At 42.2% G+C, this 18,606-nt stretch overlaps 1 protein-coding gene across 5 annotated transcripts in view; it reads left to right on the forward strand.

Moving 5' to 3' along the window:
- Positions 1–6,631: 6,631 nt before the first annotated feature.
- The window catches only part of LOC139644786 (major histocompatibility complex class I-related gene protein-like), a 33,114-nt gene continuing 21,139 nt past the window's right edge, over positions 6,632–18,606 (forward strand). For 3 of the 5 annotated variants that reach the window (XR_011695208.1, XR_011695209.1, XM_071520268.1), the window contains exons 1-4: positions 6,633–6,746; positions 7,163–7,290; positions 8,360–8,448; positions 17,397–17,663. Coding sequence is in view for 2 of the 5 variants with exons in the window: in XM_071520268.1 (XP_071376369.1) it covers positions 6,732–6,746; positions 7,163–7,290; positions 8,360–8,448; positions 17,397–17,663 (499 nt within the window). In the remaining 3 variants the exon portion in view is untranslated. Of the gene's footprint in view, positions 6,747–7,162; positions 7,291–8,359; positions 8,449–17,396; positions 17,664–18,606 lie in introns of all 5 variants that reach the window. The other 2 variants (XR_011695210.1, XM_071520269.1) reach the window with 1 other exon arrangement.

Raw genomic sequence — 18,606 nt, forward strand, 5'->3', positions numbered from 1 at the left:
AACATTTTCATTCATCTCAGTCAAAAATTCATAAAATAAAAAATGACTAAAAAAATTAAATACAAAGACTTCAGCTCTCAAGAAAATTAATAACAAATTAGGCTATAGTAGGCTAATTACATGATACACTGGAGGATACAACACAAAACTATAAACTATATCCTATAGGAATATTATACAGCAATACCATAGGAGAATAAAATATCTTAAATGAGGTCCCTATAAACGCGCGGACACACTACAGGTTTTTATAGGAATATGTTAGTGATTTTTCGTTGGGGTTGTTTCCACTCCTTTTTTAAACCACTTTAACCTTTCAGATTTTTTCATTAACATTTCATAAAGCCTCTAGTTGTATTACCCATGTCTACTTAAATATCTACAACTTTATTGTAAGGCCTATGGCTTTCAGTTGTTTTTTACTAACAGCCTTTACACCAGATAATACGGGGTGACAACGCGCTCACACTTGGATTGTTCTGCTGTTGTTTGCTTAGGTTACTCACTGTTTGATGAGGTTGGTTGATGATTTTCTGATGATGGAATCCAAGCGGATGATTTTATGGCAGGAGTGTGTGTGTGCTAATAATGATCAATGTATCAAAATAAAAAGGGGGAATCAACCCAAACAGAGCAGGGATCCAAGTTCAAATCAACAAATAAACAAAAAATAAATATTCTAAACAAAAAAAACTTTTTCCATCATTTGTTTGTTGATCTATGTTCCTGTATGCGTGTGTGCATACAGGTCTCTTTCTGGCATTCTGCCTCCACACGCACCTGCCGCTTAAAGTCCCACTGAAACGGAAGTTAGAGCGTCTTTAGCTTCTGTACTGTGACGTATTTCCCAGTTAAACGGAATATTTGAGCGGTGTACAGTTACAAGAGGGATTTAAATCAAATCCTTCGCATTTGATTGGACCGCTATACAGTGGGCGGGGCTTAGAGTTTAGCGCGATACGGAGCTACAGAGAGAAACGGAGCTACAGAGGACTGTTGGCTCCACACACACCTCCCTCACCTGTTGTTAGATCAGGAGGAGGACAAGGGAGAGATGAATGAATTAGACCTCAGCAACATTGTTTTGGAAATGAAAACAAAGTTTTTGCCCACTGATATCCAAACACACATCTCCTCCTATCTCTCTCCATATTGCCATAGGCGGCGCCAGGGAGGGGCTTGGGTGTGCTGTAGCTATCCCTAGGATAGCCATAGCACCCCCCTAGCACCCCCAAGAAATTTCTATGGTGTATTTAGAAATTTAAATGTTTAATGTGTGAATACTATAATGTATAATTTGAAAAATGAATGAATACATTAATAAAACAAACCGATTATTTTTAGACTAAAAAACATAAAGCCAACACAGGTGATCTGATTCGGCCAATGGGCGCAGCACGCATTGAACTTTTGACCTTCCACTTCCTGTTAGCCAGAGGCCAGAGCGCAATTTTTTGTAGCATTAGCTAAGTTACCATGGATCGTTTTTTACTCCATAAACGTCCACGTATGGAGACTCAATCAAAACCTGGAAAGGAGAGTGACTGTGAACCTAATACAGGTGATAATAGGTCTCATGAAGCTGTAGACACAACGCTAGTCACTGACCAGGACCAAGAAAAGCCGGAGGATGGAGATGAGGAAGGGGACCTGCACCTGCCCGCGATATTTTGGTTTACCAGAAAAGTTAAGACTCTTATTTGCAGTGTAATATTAAATTGCACATAATGGTAAGTGCATGATTTTTTTCCCCTCTGTTTCCTATTATGAATTTAATGCATTTGGTGGTTGAGGCACAAATTCTGACTCCTTATAGTTATCTCTATGCGATGCTCATTCATATAACATTAGGTCTATGGAGGAACGGAATACTGTTGATTCATTAGTCGAGGTGTTGATAACTGGCAGCATGAGTTTGTGATCTCAGAATCTGAGACTGAAATGTGCACAAACCTGTTTCTGTTTCTTGCTGCTTGTGTGTAAGCCCTGTCCGTGGCATAATTGTGTGAAATCTTATATTCAGAGAGGTGTGTTTACGTAGGCAGGCTTGTGAACCTTACATCTATATCCCTTGAGCTGAATATCTCGCCTTGTGTTTAACACAGAATGACATTGTAACTGTTGTGGAGCGGGTACTGCGTATGTGTGCACTGCGTGTGTGTGTGTGTGTGTGTGTGCATGTGTACGTGTGTCGCGACCGGCACATTAATGGGAAACACAAAATTTCAGAGCACCCTCGCTGAAAAGTCGAGCAACCCCATAGCACCAGCAAAAGAAAATCTCTGGTGCCGCCACTGCATATTGCTCTGTCAGCTGCAAAGACCCAGAAACGGTGAAGTGCGGTTTTATATGACCGGTGTGGCTAGCTAGAGGTTGAAGAATGATTGATGGGTGGATGTCATGATATTATTGGTTGAAATCGGTTGGTTCATGTTTACGTAAGCACACGGCATATTTTGTTTTACAGGAAGAAAACATGATTGGATTTTGATATAAGAATACAAAGAAATGGATTTTTTGTATTTTTTTTGGCATATATTGTTAAATAGGTGTACAATATGAGCGGGGATGTGATCTAAAAGGGTTAAAAATGCATTTTTCATTTCATCTCGACTTTAATTAAAGTAAAGTATGCTGCCATTCACCTAGGCCAACAGTAGGGGCAGGGACGCTGGAAGTCAGTCAGAGTTGGGGGTGCTGAGAGAAAGTCTATATAATGACGTCATATTAAATGCTGCGCATCATTCATGATTTTTGTATTAATTTGAATGGCCAACATTTTACACCAGTTTTAGAACATTTTACACTACAACAGACAGCAAACTTGAACACCAACATGCTGTATGTCAAAGCAGCATAGTGCCATATTCAGCTATGGACAGTTCACACACAGAATGCAGGTTTATTCCTAATCAGAAGACGATTTATTGTTGAGTGAGCCACAGCCACGCTATACGGGTAGCAATAGAACAAGGCACTTGAACTTTATAACACACACACACACACACACACACACACACACACACACACACAGAGCAACTGAAAACATTAATAACAACTGAATTAATTGAAGACCGCACTCCAAAATTCAACTCCACACTACAAAGACATCCTCTTGCTCTCATTCCAAGCATGTCGCACTACCAGATCTGTGACAGAAACAAGAAATAACGTAACTTACTAAATTATATAATCAATTCCAGTGGTGGAAAAAGTACTGAGATCTTTTACTTCAGTAAAAGTAGCAATACAACAATGTAAAGATACTCCATTACAAGTAAAAGTCCTGCATTCAAAATCTTACTTAAAGACTCTATAGACAACTTTTTTGCTTTAACTTATCATTATGAAGTAAATGATGATTGCACAGTGTAATGTCTATAGAATAATGATAATATCGGCGTTTAGATTGGTTCCCTATAAGCCTCGCTTTCACTATGCAATTCTGTCTGCCACCGGGTACGATCTCCCGGGACAAGGAAGGTTCGACTTACGGCACAAAGGAAGTGCGTCATCCATTGCGCAACCAACAGAGGTCCGGTAGCTATCCCCAGTAAAAAAAAAATAAAATAAAATAAAAAATAAAAAGGTAGCTATCCCCAGTAGCGGAAATGGCAGACGGTGGAACAACCGCAGTGACAGTGGAAACACTACCCTCTATCATAGCACAGAGATCGGGGTTTCTAGTTCAAATTGGGATTGTTTCTTGCTTTGGACAGTAGTAGTTTGGACAGTAGCAGGCTGCTGGTGGTAGCGTTAGCCATGTTGCTAACGTTTCTGGCTGCTAGCGGTAGCGTTAGCCATGTTGCTAACGCTACCGCTAGCAGCCAGAAAATGAACCAGGAGCTACAAGGAAGCCAGGACCAGCCAGAAACATACATCTATGTTTGTTTCTAGAACAAAAGAAACAAACATCTAACTATGTTTGTTTCTGGCTGCTAGCGTTAGCAACGTTAGCCATGTTGCTAACGCTAGCAGCCAGAAACAAACAAATGATCCATTGTCCGTTTGATAATCTAAACAAAGAACACGTTTTCTTGCAGTGGCCTTTCTAAAATGAGCAGTGGTGAAAGTTACTATATTGTGTTATGATCAAGGAGTTGATAAGCAGACAGATGGTTTGTTCTATTGCACAGAGCTAGGCTCTAACAGAAAGCGATCCGGTTGTCTTTGCAACAGCAGCGCAAACAACAATACCACTTGGAAACGCTAGAGGGGGACAACGGGTGGAAAGTTGAAAAGTTGTCTGTATCCACTTTATGTAAAAGTACATAAGTATTGGCAGAAAAATGTACTTAGAGTATCAAACTAAACTTTCTCATTATGCAAACTGTCCCCATTTAGAGAAATATTTTTCATAAATTATTAGAATATGAATACTGATTTATCGACATACATGTAAGCAGCAGTCAGAGAAAAATAGTAATTTAAACCAAATTTCCTGCATTTCTACACCACCTAACCTCTTGGATTAAGTCAAGAAATAGCAACCCTGTATAATGTTAACCAAAAATGTAAAATTATGTTATATTACTAGATTTCAGCATTGAGGTGCTTATATTCATGATTTTGCATGGGCATACTAACCTAAAAACCTATTATTGGGAATCGTGAGAAAGTCAGAGCGACAGACACAGAGCGTCCCCGTAACCATAGCAACTCACTCTCACTCCTGCCTGGTGCGCACGGCGCGAGAGGAGAGGGAGAGACAGACTGACTGACTGAGATTACTCTGAGCAGCATGCATGGGAATAAATTACAATATAATACATTTCTGTCTCGTCTGTCCTGCTGTCAGTGTCCTTTTTTCGCGCCGCGACGTTATCAGTTATGAATTTGTTTTTCACTGCGTGAGAAAATGGACTTGTGGCGTCACGGTCAATGCGTGAGAGTTGGCAGGCATGTGAACTCGCTTGACATTATTATGTATGAAACTGCCAATCAGATTTATTTACTTATTAACTTATCAACTTTAACCCCTGCCTGTAACCAGTGAGACAGGAAATTGAGAGACAGGGAGCGAGCTACATAACGAATCGTCCGGCAGCACCACCACACCAAGTTTAAAACAATGAACACACAAAGCATCTGAAATTTACAGTGTGACGGGGCTTAGCCTTGCAGTTACAGCCCCCCGCCAGTAGGGGGTGCTGCAGCCCCCTCAGCACCCATTTATCACTTCATTTATTTTTTCTTTGTTTTTTTTAAGTATTTAACGTGCAAATAAGATTAATTTTATTATCCGTCAGTGAGCGCAACAGGCTTACCATTGATCGTGTAGAGACCTGGGACCTTTTAAGGCGGAGCAGAAAAGACACAATTTACTTAAATACTTTTGACAATTGTTGCTCTGTTTAAAAAGTTCAATAGATTTTAGTGGGGGAGAAAGGCATAAAGACTTCAGGATAATATCTAAATTAAACCAACAGATAATGAGCCCAGTCAGTCTAATATCTGCAAGGTAGGCGTGTAAATGCTACAATTTCATTACTGAGATGATAATAATTGTGGTAGCATTGTGAAAAATGTTTAGCTCTGTTGGAGCTTAAATGAAAAACCCGCCTGTTAATTCGTTTTATGCCGGAATTGGAAATGTATTACAGGAGCGTAAATGTTCACATTGAGAACGGCTAAATAATAAAAGAGTTTTCGATTGTGTTTAAAAAATAAAATGTAAAAGCAAAGGTTTGGCTGGGCAACTGAACAGCAGCAACTGGTTCAAATTGACAGTGTGCAGGTGTCCGACCTTTTGTCACATGTCATCCTGCTGCTTCTCTCCATTTTCAACCCTCTAATAAAGGCAAAAAATAACTTTTTTTATTTTATTTTTTTGATTGAGTCAACAGTAGACTAAGCTATAGCCTATAGCTTGTATAAAAAAAAAACAGTTATACATTATACAAACTTAGCATAGTCTTTAGCCTAAATATAGGCCTATGTTTTGTAAGTTCTTATATGTTGTATTTGAATCTGATGCTCAGTTGTAGGCCTATATGTTGACTAGCCTACTGCTTGTAGTTTGATGCAATTATAACAAAAAAATTAAAAATAGAAGTCAGTGTGTTCCAGTCAGTCTGTTATTACAGAAACTTGGCAGGGTGGTTTTAACTGATGGGACGGAGGGATTGTTCAAAAATCAATGATAGTTTTATTGGTTGTAATTTATAGGCTCCACCTGCTGGTACACCATGAAGTCACCACTAAAGAAGTCTCCACCACCAAAGATTTTCTGTTGTCCAGGAAGAAAAAGACATTTTGATAGAAAAGTAGCCTAACATCAAATCTTTGTAATTGCTTGACATTAATTGTCAAATAAGTTTATGGTATGATAGATTGAGATTTAAAAAAAAAAATGCAGTGTGACTTTGTGTGTGATACCACATCTTTGCCTAATCCTCCTAGTGTGAGAATATTTACGACTGAGAGACAAAAACAATCTGCAAAATCTGTCGTTATGTGTGTGAAGTAATGTCTTCTCTCCCTAGCCTGTAGTTTCACTTTCATATAACAACCTCAGCTCTTCAGTTCAGCCTAGTAACCCATGATGTAACAGTCTTTTCTGAATTTCTATTGGATGGAATTAGACTCTTGACTCTGCGGCTGACTGTGTAACGTCTGCAGAAAGGAGGGAAAGTTTCAACCAGCGGACGATTTCTTCATTACTTTAAACTGTAGTCTACTTCTTTATCAAAACAAGATGAAGGAGATTATTCTGTTGCTGCTCTTCTGTCATGTTGCATCTCCAGGTAAGATCACATTTGAAATCTTTCCTTTGTAGTTGTTGTAACTGCAATTTGATTTCGTTACTGCCAAGGCTGATGTCAGATCAGACTTTGTTGAATTAGGCTAAAGGCCTTTGCACACCAAGTCCGTATTTTTCGTATGCGTTTTTTTAATCCGTCGTCCGATAAAAACCGTTACGCACAGAAACATTGCACACTGAGTCCGATGCGTTTTATTATTCTATTCGTTGCGAAAATTCGCAATACGAGACAAAATGGAGTCGTCAAGCAGTGAGGATGATTTTGTGGTCCTCTCACTTCTTGAAAGTAGAAAAAGAAAAAGAAAATATTGGGTCCATCCGATCCTGAGAAGGCGTCAAGAGCAAGGAGAGTTTCACCTGCTGATAAAGGAGCTGCGGAATTATCCCGATCGTTTCCAGGTCTATTTCAGGATGTCAGTGGTCCAGTTTGATACACTGCTAGCAATACTGGAACCACACATTAAAAAGAAGACCACCAATTTCCGCGATCCAATTGATCCTGAACCGCGGCTGGCAGTATGTCTAAGGTAGGGACACACACACACACACACACACACACACACACACACACACACACACACACAAACACTCTCTCTCTCTCTCTCTCTCTCTCTTCATGATTTGGCAATCCAAATTGTGCCATCGGAAAAGTGCGCATAGGTGATCAGCCTTTCGACTGGATCCGCAGATATTCAGGGCGCAGCCTCAAAACGCTGCAACATACAGACAAGATCATGGTCAATAGTTGTCCTGTGATCAGTCTGTTTATCACACTTTTCTGCCAGAGCTGATAGTATCAGTGTTTCGAGGCTGTGCCGGAGATCCCAGTAGATCCAGTCGTGCGTAACGGCTGAGCTGCCTCATTGCCTAGTTCGTGCATGCACAGTGTTTACACCTTCTTGACATTCCTTTAAATTGTTCCATCAATTTATTAAGCTTGTTGCAAACATACACACACCAGAGTTTTTATAGTTTTGTATTTTTCATTAGTTTTTATTTTTATTTCGTATTTTTTCATTTTCATTTTCGTTTTCAATTCAGTTTAGTTTCAGTTAGTTTCCAGAGTGGGTTTGCTTGTTTCCGTTTAGTTTTTATTGTTTAAAAATGTTTAGTTTTAGTTTAGTTTTTATTAGTTTCAGTATTAGTTTTAGTTTTTTATTATAATTTAGGGGGACATTTGTCAGGGGCAAGATTTAAGAAGTTCAGAATAGATAGGCTATTACAATACAAAGACAACACTTTGTGAAGGCAGTTAACTCACAGTCACGTAGACATCCCAGTCTCAATAAACATATGCACCAATGCCTCCTCATGCTTGTTGTGTTGACAAATTTGACCAAATTGACAAAGAGTAAAAATAAAGACATTTTCTGTAGCCTATATTTTTATTTAGCCTAGTTTTGTAAGAACACAATATCGTTTGTTAGTTTTCGTTTTTTTTCTAGTTTTTATTTTTATTTCAGTTAACTAAAATGTTTTTTCACACGTAGTTTTAGTTTTTAGTTTTAGTTAACTATAATAATGTTGACACACACACACCCACATGTTTGTTCGTTTAACAATTCATTTGCTAGAACAATCTTTGTATGATTTTAGATATCTCAGCACTGGGGACTCATTTACCACCATCGCCAGCAGTTTCAGGTTGGGCATCAGCACCGTGGGGAAGATTGTGACCCATCCTTGTAGGTATCCCATTGGCTGATATGTGTGTGGATGTGTGCCGTGGCTAGGCCAACTCAATGGTTAAAATAAATATTAAGAACGTAAAAGGATTAAAATGCCGACAACGCCACCTAGGAATTGGAAGGAGCCTAGGACTCCATTAAAAAGGCTACACAGGTTCTTTTAAAATCAGGGGTGAGCAGAGTTAAAACCACAACGCAGAGTGTAGGAGCCATTTCCAGCGTTTCTGTATATGAAAGACACCAAATTGATCCAGTAGGGGTCACCATTGTGCTATGGGTCACTATATAGGTAGGAACCTTTGTTCAGGTAACAGGTGTTGCTGGACGGAGGAGCACATACAGTTTTTTGAGCGCCAAGCCACGGCATATGAACGCTTTGTTTGTTGTATTGGTGAAATGTTGGCTTTATCATGGAGATTTATGCACACGTCGGTTATGGATTCTTGCCTTTAACACGTTGAAGACCACAACGGTGAGCAATAAAAAATCCCATCAAAGCAAGCAACAGAAGTTGGACTCTGTTATTTTCCTAGACACTACTAAGCGGTGTTAAGGCGTGCGCGTCAATTATTAGCCCGGCTATGCAGCCCCTCAGTGGCTTTAAGTTTAGGCTTAGCCGCTACATTCAAGTCAAAAAACTATGCTTAGTGACGCTGGAAGAGCTTCATCGCGTGCGGCAATAGATGTCAGTTCGACCGCTACAGTTTCCAGCTGAGTGGACGCTGGAAACCGGACATCCAAACGCCGGTTATTCTACCCATCTGAGCCCGGCTGCTACATCCAGCTATCGGCGAGAGGACGCCGATGCCTGCTGCCGTCGGGAGCGTTCAGCACGTTTCATCCTTCGGATCAAGGCCATCCGCCAGTAGGACATCGGGAGCGGCTCTTCAAATGCCGGCAGAGGAGTCGTTCACCGGGATCATCACGGCGCCCAACGGGAGGTATGTGTAGGGCTACAAATTGCTATGAATGGCCATTCATGTTTGTGTGCACACAATGTTCGCTACATATAGTGGCGTAAATCCAATGCATTGGTGGTCAAAAAGGGAGGACAATTTACTTTATTAACTTTGTAACGATCAAGCGTGCTTGGGGAAAAAACATTATGGATGCACGTGAAACTATGGACAGGCCCGCTGAGGCTATTGCGCAATCAGCTGAATCAGTATCACGAATGACGCTGATACACAAAAGGACAAAGAAAAACGTGTTGTAAAATTAACTGCTAAAGCGTTTGCAGAAAAGCTGGAAAGGTTGCAAAATGCTAGGAAAGCTAAGCTAAATAAGGCTAGTAAGTTAAGAGAAAATATGCAAGGGCTTATGCAAAAAAGAGGTAAAAAATCAGAGGTACAATGTGCTCTTGATGATCTTGTCAATTTGTGTGATGAAGCAAAAGGTATTCATGGTTCTTTGATGGGTATGTTACCTGTTGATGAAAAAGAAAAGCATGACATATGGTTCAAAGCAAAAATGATATCTAATAATGAATTTATTTCTGATGTGGAAAGATGGGTATCATGTGCTGAACATGCATTTAAGGGTGACAATGATGATGATGGTATTAATCCAGAGGACAGTGTGTCAAACGTTGCTAGCAAACCCTCAAGCAGAAAGAGTTCACGTAGCGGAAATTCTAGCACTACTTCCTCTGCAAGAATCAAAGCAGAGGTGGACAGAGTTGCGTTGCTTGTTCGTGCAGCAGCTTTAAAGGAAAAGCATGCTTTGGAGGAACAAGAGCAACAGCTGAAAAGGAGAAGAGAACAACTTGAGCTAGAATCCATGCTAGCTGCATCCACTGCTAAATTAGCAGTTCTACAGGCCTCTGACGTTCAAAGGTTTTCCAAAGCATCATCAAATGCAATGAATTCATACCTGGACAAAGAAAAAAGGGCAGCAACTTCAAACAGTCTCAACCCGATGGCAAAGGAGTACAAGCCTGTAAATCAGAGCAAAACACAGCAAAGTAAGGATTGGTCACTTCCAGCAAGTAACCCACCACCAACTGTTGAGCTGCCTCAGGGGGCTAGTCGGCAATGCACAGCTGGACCAAAGGAGTGGACTGATTCAGAAATGCAGAGTTTCCATCACAAGTCGCAAGTGGATGCACTGTCACAGCTTTTGGAACCCTCCCTATTCAATGCTCAGCCAGTGGATGAAAGGCATCTTGGAAACATTTGCACCATAATGCAAAGGCAAAATGAAATAACATCAGCCCTTGTCCAACAGCAACGTTTAATGTTATTGCCAGCAAGAGATATTCCATTATTTGATGGGGATCCTCTTCAATACATTTCCTTTAAACGAGCATTTGAGCAAGGAGTGGAGGAAAAGGTCAGCAGAGGTGATTGTTTATATTACCTGGAGCAGTTCACTAGAGGGCAGCCAAGGGAGCTGGTGCGTAGCTGCCAGCATATGGCTCCTGATCATGGCTATGATCAAGCAAAACAGCTATTGCAAGAACACTTTGGCAATGAATACAAAATTGCCACTGCATACATGGAAAAGGCTTTGGCTTGGCCTTCAATAAAGTCAGAAGACGTGAATGCATTACAAGCCTACTCTCTTTTTCTGCGGTCATGCTGTAACGTCATGGAGAATCTGCAGTACATGCAAGAATTGGACATGCCAAGCAACATGAGAGCAGTCATGTCTAACTTGCCATTTAAACTGAGAGAGCGATGGAGAACCATTGCACATGGTATACTGGAAACATCTAAACGCAGAGCTCTGTTCAAAGATCTGGTTGCATTCATCGAAAAACATGTCAGAATCCTATCAGACCCTTTATTTGGCGACATTCGGGATATACCATCTGGAACAACTGGTTCAAAGGTTGTCAATAGGCTGAAGTCACAGCCAGGAAATAAATTTAAAGGAAACAGCTTCGCCACCACCATTGCACCTGTGCAATCAGTTGAGAACTCAAGAGACTTAAGGGTGGTCTTACCAGCACATGGCTCTACAGTGAAGTCAACTTGTGTTTGCTGTACTCAAGGTCACTCATTGGAAGAATGTCAACATTTTAAAAGGAAGAAGCACAGAGATAAAATAGGCTTTCTAAAGGAGAAAGAGCTTTGCTTCGGCTGCTTATGTGCTGGGCACAGGAGTCGAGACTGCGATAAGCGTTTGACCTGCAGGATTTGTGGTCAAAACCATCCCAGTGTGCTTCATATTGACAACAGGGACAGAGCCAACACAGACACAGAACATTCCAAAGAGCTGGTAGCATGTAATATCACAGCATCTCATAAAACCTGTGGTCATACAGGGGCCGGGAAGGATCGCTGTCTTCTCTCTATCCTACCAGTCCAAGTCAAGTCCATCAAAGGAGACCAGATAATACACACCTATGCATTTTTGGATCCTGGCAGTTCAGCCACTTTCTGTTCGGAGCATCTCATGCAAAGGCTCAATCTTGCTGGTAGACAAACCCGCTTTCTCCTACAAACCATGGGACAGGAAAAGGTTGTGCCAGCATATTCGTTGTCAGGCTTGGAAGTGTCTGGTTTGGAGACCAACCTCTTCTATAAGCTCCCAGAAGTCCTCACCCAGAAGAAAATGCCTGTAAGTACAGACAACATTGTGACTGAAGGAGATTTGGCAAAATGGTCATACCTGTCAAAGGTACAAATTCCCAGCATAAAGGCTAACGTTGACCTGTTGATTGGAAGCAACGCTCCCAAGATGTTGGAACCTTGGGAGGTCATTAACAGCCGTGGGGAGGGCCCATATGCTATAAGAACAGCATTGGGATGGGTCATTAATGGTCCTTTGCAAGGAAATGACAGCAGCTTGGAAGCTGAGTTCCCTGCAGCAGTTGTCAACAGGATTTCTGTGTGTAGGTTGGAAGAAATGCTGAATATGCAGTACAACCATGATTTCAACGAGAGAGCTACGGAGGAGAAAGGGCTATCAAGAGAGGACATCAAGTTCATGGAGCTTGTGGAAAATTCTGCAACACTTGAAGAGGGTCATTACAGCCTGAAATTGCCCTTTAAGAAGGACAATGTATCTCTGCCCAACAACTTCTCTGTGGTGAAGCAAAGGTTACTTGGCCTGAAGAGGAAGTTCCTGAACAGTGAACAGTTGTATGAGGAGTACAAAACGTGTCTCAACGAGGTGATTAGTAAGGGCTATGCAGAGCAAGTACCTACACAGCAGCTGGATCGTGGCAGTGGAAAGGTGTGGTATATTCCTCACCATGGTGTATATCATCCAAGGAAGAGGACTCTGCGGGTGGTATTTGACTGTGGTGCGGCATTCAAGGGTACATCATTAAACCATCAGCTCTTGCAAGGTCCCAACCTTACAAGTACATTGCTTGGAGTCCTCCTTAGATTCAGACAGGAACCTGTGGCAGTCATGGGCGACATACAAGCAATGTTCCATCAGGTCAAGGTTGCAGAGGAGGACAGAGACTTTCTGCGCTTTTTGTGGTGGCTGGAGGGAGATCTGACCAAGGAAGTGGCAGAGTTTCGTATGACTGTCCATCTGTTCGGTGCTGTGTCCTCTCCGAGTTGTGCTAGCTTCGCTCTGAGGAAAACGGCAGATGACAATCAATCCGACTTTCCAGCTGAAGTGATTCAAACAGTCAAGGAGAACTTTTACGTTGACGATTGTTTGAAGAGCATGGTCTCGGATGGGGAAGCTGCCCTCATGGTCAAAAATCTAATTGCTCTCTGTCAGAAGGGAGGTTTCACTCTGACAAAGTGGATCAGCAACAATCGCACCATGTTGCAAACTCTTCCTGAGGAACGCAGAGCTAAAGATTTTAATGCACTGAATCTGGATAGAGACAAACTTCCTGTAGAGAGAGCTCTTGGTTTGCAGTGGTGTGTTGAGACTGATGCATTTAAGTTCAAAATGGAGGTCCATCAAAAGTCTTGCACCAGACGTGGAATGCTGTCTGTGTCTAGTTCTGTGTATGACCCTCTGGGTTTTCTTGCACCAGTTGTGCTGCCTGCCAAGATCATGCTGCAAGAGCTTTGCAGAAGAAACTTTGGATGGGATGAGACCATACCCCAGGACATCTTGCATCAGTGGACAAGGTGGATGGAAGAGCTGGATATGCTGTCGGAGTTTAAGGTTGAAAGGTGCATTAAACCTAAGGGCTTTGGACATCCCAGACATGTTCAGCTTCATCACTTTGCAGATGCTAGTGAAGCAGGATATGGAGCCGTCACTTATCTCAGGATGCAGAATGACGGAAATGACATCCATGTTGCATTCCTGATGGGCAAGGCCAGAGTTACACCATTAAAGACTGTTACTATTCCTCGCTTAGAGCTGACTGCTGCTGTCCTTGCTGTTCGCATCGACCTGATGCTGAAGGCAGAGCTGAAGCTCCAGTTACAAGAGTCAGTCTTTTGGACAGATAGCACTTCTGTGCTGAAGTACATAAGGAACGAGGACAAGCGTTTCCATACCTTTGTGGCAAACAGGGTCGCGACTATTAGAGGAGCCACCACAACTTCACAATGGCGGTATGTCAGCTCCAAGCAAAACCCAGCGGATGATGCATCCAGAGGAGTGAGGGTTGGAGACTTTGTTCATGACAACAGGTGGATTGAGGGTCCAAAGTTTTTGTGTAAACCAGAAGGGGACTGGCCAGCAAATGTGGTAGAGACTGCGATGGAAGCAGATGACTTGGAGGTCAAGAAGGAAGCCATGGTGAATGTTGTTAATGTGGAGGGCTCACCTGATGCCACTAGTCGGCTAATGGCCTACTTCTCAAATTGGATGAAGCTCAAGGTAGCAGTTGCCTGGTTCCTTAAGCTGAAAAATACTCTTTTGGAAAGGAGTCACAGGAGGAGGGAGTCGGAGGCGTCTGATGCCAGCAGGCAGAGACTAGACAATAGTGTCATGCGGCAAGACAAGCAAGGGGTTAAAGACAGGCCAGGAGGACAGGCTTTGTCTACAAATGATCTTTTGGAGGCCGAGCTTGCTATCATTCGGTACTGTCAGCAGCAAAGATTTGCAGAAGAGATTGCTACGTTGTCATCTGGGAAAGCTACAGTGAGCAGACAGAGTATTATCTACAGGTTGGATCCATATTTGGATAATGGGCTCCTGAGAGTTGGAGGGCGGTTGACTAAAGGCTCCTTGCCAGAGGAAACTAAACATCCACTCATCCTCTCCAAAGATCAACATGTAGCCACTCTCATCCTCAAGCACATTCACAAACAGCTTGGCCATAGTGGTCGCAACCACACGCTGTCCACGCTGAGGCGGAAGTACTGGGTCACAAGTGCCAACTCAGCTGTGAGGAGAATCATAACAGAATGTTGCTTTTGTAGGAGGTATAATGGAAGAATGATGGAGCAAAAGATGGCAGATTTGCCAAAGGAAAGGATTCTTCCTGATTATCCACCATTTACCAATGTGGGAGTCGACTATTTTGGACCGATTGTAGTGAGGAAAGGACGAGGCACAGTCAAGCGCTATGGAGTGATATTCACCTGTCTGGCAAGCAGAGCAGTCCATCTGGAAGTGGCTAACTCTTTGGATACAGATGCATGCATCAATGCTTTGCGCCGTTTCATCTGTAGGAGAGGTCAAGTTGTACACATTCAATCTGACAATGGGACCAACTCAAAGGAGCAGAGAGAGAACTAAAGGAGGCACTCGCATCATGGAATCATACACGGATTCAAGGAGTTTTGCAGCAAAATGGAGTCAAGTGGAGTTTCAATCCTCCAGCAGGGTCACATCATGGTGGTGTTTGGGAGCGTGTAATCCGCATGGTGAGAAGGATTCTAAGTTCAGTTCTTCAACAACAGACACTGGATGACGATGGACTTCATACAGTTATGTGCGAAGCTGAAGCCATTTTAAATGATCGGCCTATCACCAAACTCTCTGAAGATCCAAATGATCTGGAGCCACTTACTCCCAACCATATCCTGCTTATGAAAGGAAGACCACCCTTACCACCTGGATTGTTTGAGCCACATGAGCTGTACGTAAAACGAAGATGGAAACAAGTTCAGTATATTTCTGACCTTTTTTGGAAACGATGGGTACGGGAATACCTACCTTTGCTGCAGGAGAGGCAAAAATGGAACCACCAGTCCACACGAATGCCAGCACACGATGAATGTCGGCAGCCACGAAGCCCTCGGCAGTTGGGAAAACACACCACAACCAATAGCATGCAAAACCATAAAAACACACCAAGCCAATAAAACTGCTGATTAAAAGAATCATTAAAAAACCACTGCAAACACAAAACACACAATCCAAAACACGCACAAAATTAATTAAAACATGCATAAAACCCATAGCACTGACCCTGCCACAGATGTATATGATTGGTTGTCTTTTATATTTTTTTACCTTTTTGAATTTTTTCTGCTACCCTATTTAAATGCTGTCTGTAATATGTTTCATGATGACCCTGATGAAGGCCACAAGCCGAAACGCGTTGGTCTAACAATAAAGTTGTTCTGTATACGACAAGTGTTGCTGGAGTTTTGACCTCTTTAGAAGCTTGTGAGGGAGACCTGTGACCAAATCTGGCTGCATCTCAAAGAAAAATACATGGCAGCTCCAACAGAGGAGATCTGGAAGTACACGGCAAGGAGGTTCAATGAGAAATGGAACTTCCCTAATTGCCTTGGAGCTCTGGAGGCTGCGCGGCTACCTGAAGGGGTTGAGCTGTCCTCCCTCTCTGTCTCTACACTGTCGCTCTCCATCTCTGTCTGTGTGCTGTCCTCATCCTCTATTTCATCCTCCACCTGAATATTACTATCTGACCTGTTGAAAGAGTTATGAAATGATACTGTGCAGCTATTAAATTGCACTCTGCTGTAAGCATCATCATTGCTGTTGTGCATTTCTGGATAGGCTAACCTCTTTGTCGTGGAAGATTTCAAGAAGGACATTGCTTCCATGTATTTCCACTTCTTTTTCCTGCTGGCCCCCTGTCCACTTCTGCCCTGTTCCTCTCTCTTGTTGCGGACGTATGTGTCCCGCAGGTTACGCCACATTTTCTTCACTGCTTCAACTAACGTTATACAAAACAAGGAACATTAATAACTTAGCTATCGCTAAGCTAGCTTAGCTATAACTAGAGCACAATCACTACGGTCTAATCTTTCGTACATCCTTTGTTTTGCGATCATACCTACCATCCCCAATTCCAAGCTGTTCTGCAATCACCTGCCACAATCTGTCTTTAAATTCCGCATCTCTGTATTCTTTACTTTGTTTGTCATAAAGTGCTTTGTGCTGGGAGACGAAGTGAATCAGTTTATCAGATGCCATTTTGGATGACAAATAATAACAGTACGGTGGCTCTGAGTGGTCAAACAACTCTCTAAAGGCTTTTGACGAATGCGAAAAAACGCAAAAAATCGAACCTGTATGAACTTTAATGACGGACGAAAGTTTCGGAGTTGGTGTGTAAACGTGACTGACACAACGTGAGGTCGTATTTATTTTTCGACGTCTGACAATTTCGGATGAAAGATACAGACTGTGCAAAGACCTTAAGTGTTGGTTAAGCCAAGAATAGTTGTGCGACTCGCCGCCTCTGGAAACTCCCGAAACTTGTGTACAAACTTTTAAACTAACTGTTGTCGATGTCAAATGAAGACAGATTCAACAACTGCATGGCTGATTTCTCGCCTCAAATGTTTTCAGAAACACATTTCGGTGAACCATTTTCGTAATATAAGAGGAAGTTTCCAAATGAGACGGCATGTTTTTCCAGTTTGAAATCCGGGGCAGAAACACACCGTGACAGTGCAAACAACGCAATATCACGTACACCACCATGACTCTGTAGGTCTTGACGCCACTTATCGCGCGACTTTCAACAACGGGTAGTTGGTAGGTCAGTCAGTCAGTCAGTCAGTCAGTTAGCTAATTTCACTCTTCTAGGCCAGCCCGGCAAAAATGTAAACGAAAACCTGAGTATCTTATGTTAACTGTTTGTCCCACAGTGACTCGCTCCCTGAAGTTTGTACAGACTGGATTCACTGAAGTCCCAAACTTCCCAGAGTTTGTGGCTGTTGGGATGGTTGATGGAGTTCAGTTCGCTCACTATGACAGCAACACCGAGAGAGCAGAATCCACACAGGACTGGATGAACAAAGTCATAGCAGATGATCCACAGCACTTGGAGTGGTACACTGAGAGAACTTTGGAGGCCCATCAGTTCTTCAAAGCCGAACTTCAGACTCTGAAGCAGCGCTTCAACCAAACTGGAGGTTTGTTTGTGTTTCACTTTATTCTGCTGAAATGTTTTTCATCCTGGTTTGTTGTAAAATAGCAAAGAGAAGTAGCTTCCATCATACACACACACACAGATACGATGACTGGTTGCTAGTCTGCTGTACTGCTACAGTGTTTCTGTCCATCCATAATAACCAACAGAGATTATTAACAGTTAATCTCCAATAGATTAGATTAGAATAATTTATAATAATAAAAAACATCATAACTCTACTGTAGAAACCTGTTTATCACAACAGTTTCACAACACACAGCTGATAGAATAACATTACTGCCTGGTTTCTCAATCTACGGAGCAGGACTGTAAACTGGACACAGGCTGCTTCTGCTGGGTCCCATATGACAGTTAGCAGTATGTTTTAATAAACTTGCTGACAGGACAAGATGTTAAATTTCTCATCCAGGTCACAGGTTGAAAAAGTTCAACATCCAACTCTGCTGTGTCCATCCTGTCACAGCCCAGGCTCAATGGACTTGACAAAGAGAGAGACCACACATGTTTCAAAGTAATACAACAAAATATTTATTCTAACCTAAATAAGTAAATTACACAAAATAAGAATAAGGGTGTAAGTCTGTAATGTCAGTAGTGAATGCATTGCATGGGTGAGTGTAAAGTGTGGTGTTGTATGGTGAAAGAAAAGAACCAAAAAAAGGAGCATAAGCTCAAACCATCCAGAAGGGTGGAGAGGAGAGACAGAATAGCTGAATCCAAATGTCCGGACTTCATCGCACTCGCAGACTCGCGGACTTTGCGGGCTCGTTCCCGGGAAGTCTGCGAGTGCTGAGGGCTGTCCAAATCCACAATTCATCCAGTCCACAAGGGGCCTCAAGTGGACTTTCTGCAGACTTCCAGAGAGTCCGCTTGGGGTGCAGACTTCCCCAGACTTCACTGATTTAATACCCACAATTCATTGC

This window comes from Centroberyx affinis, unplaced genomic scaffold (assembly GCF_046629955.1).
Source record: "Centroberyx affinis isolate AG114_WGS23_722 - 3 ecotype Tasmania unplaced genomic scaffold, CSIRO-AGI_Caff_v1 ptg000786l_1, whole genome shotgun sequence".
Lineage (NCBI taxonomy): Eukaryota > Metazoa > Chordata > Actinopteri > Beryciformes > Berycidae > Centroberyx > Centroberyx affinis.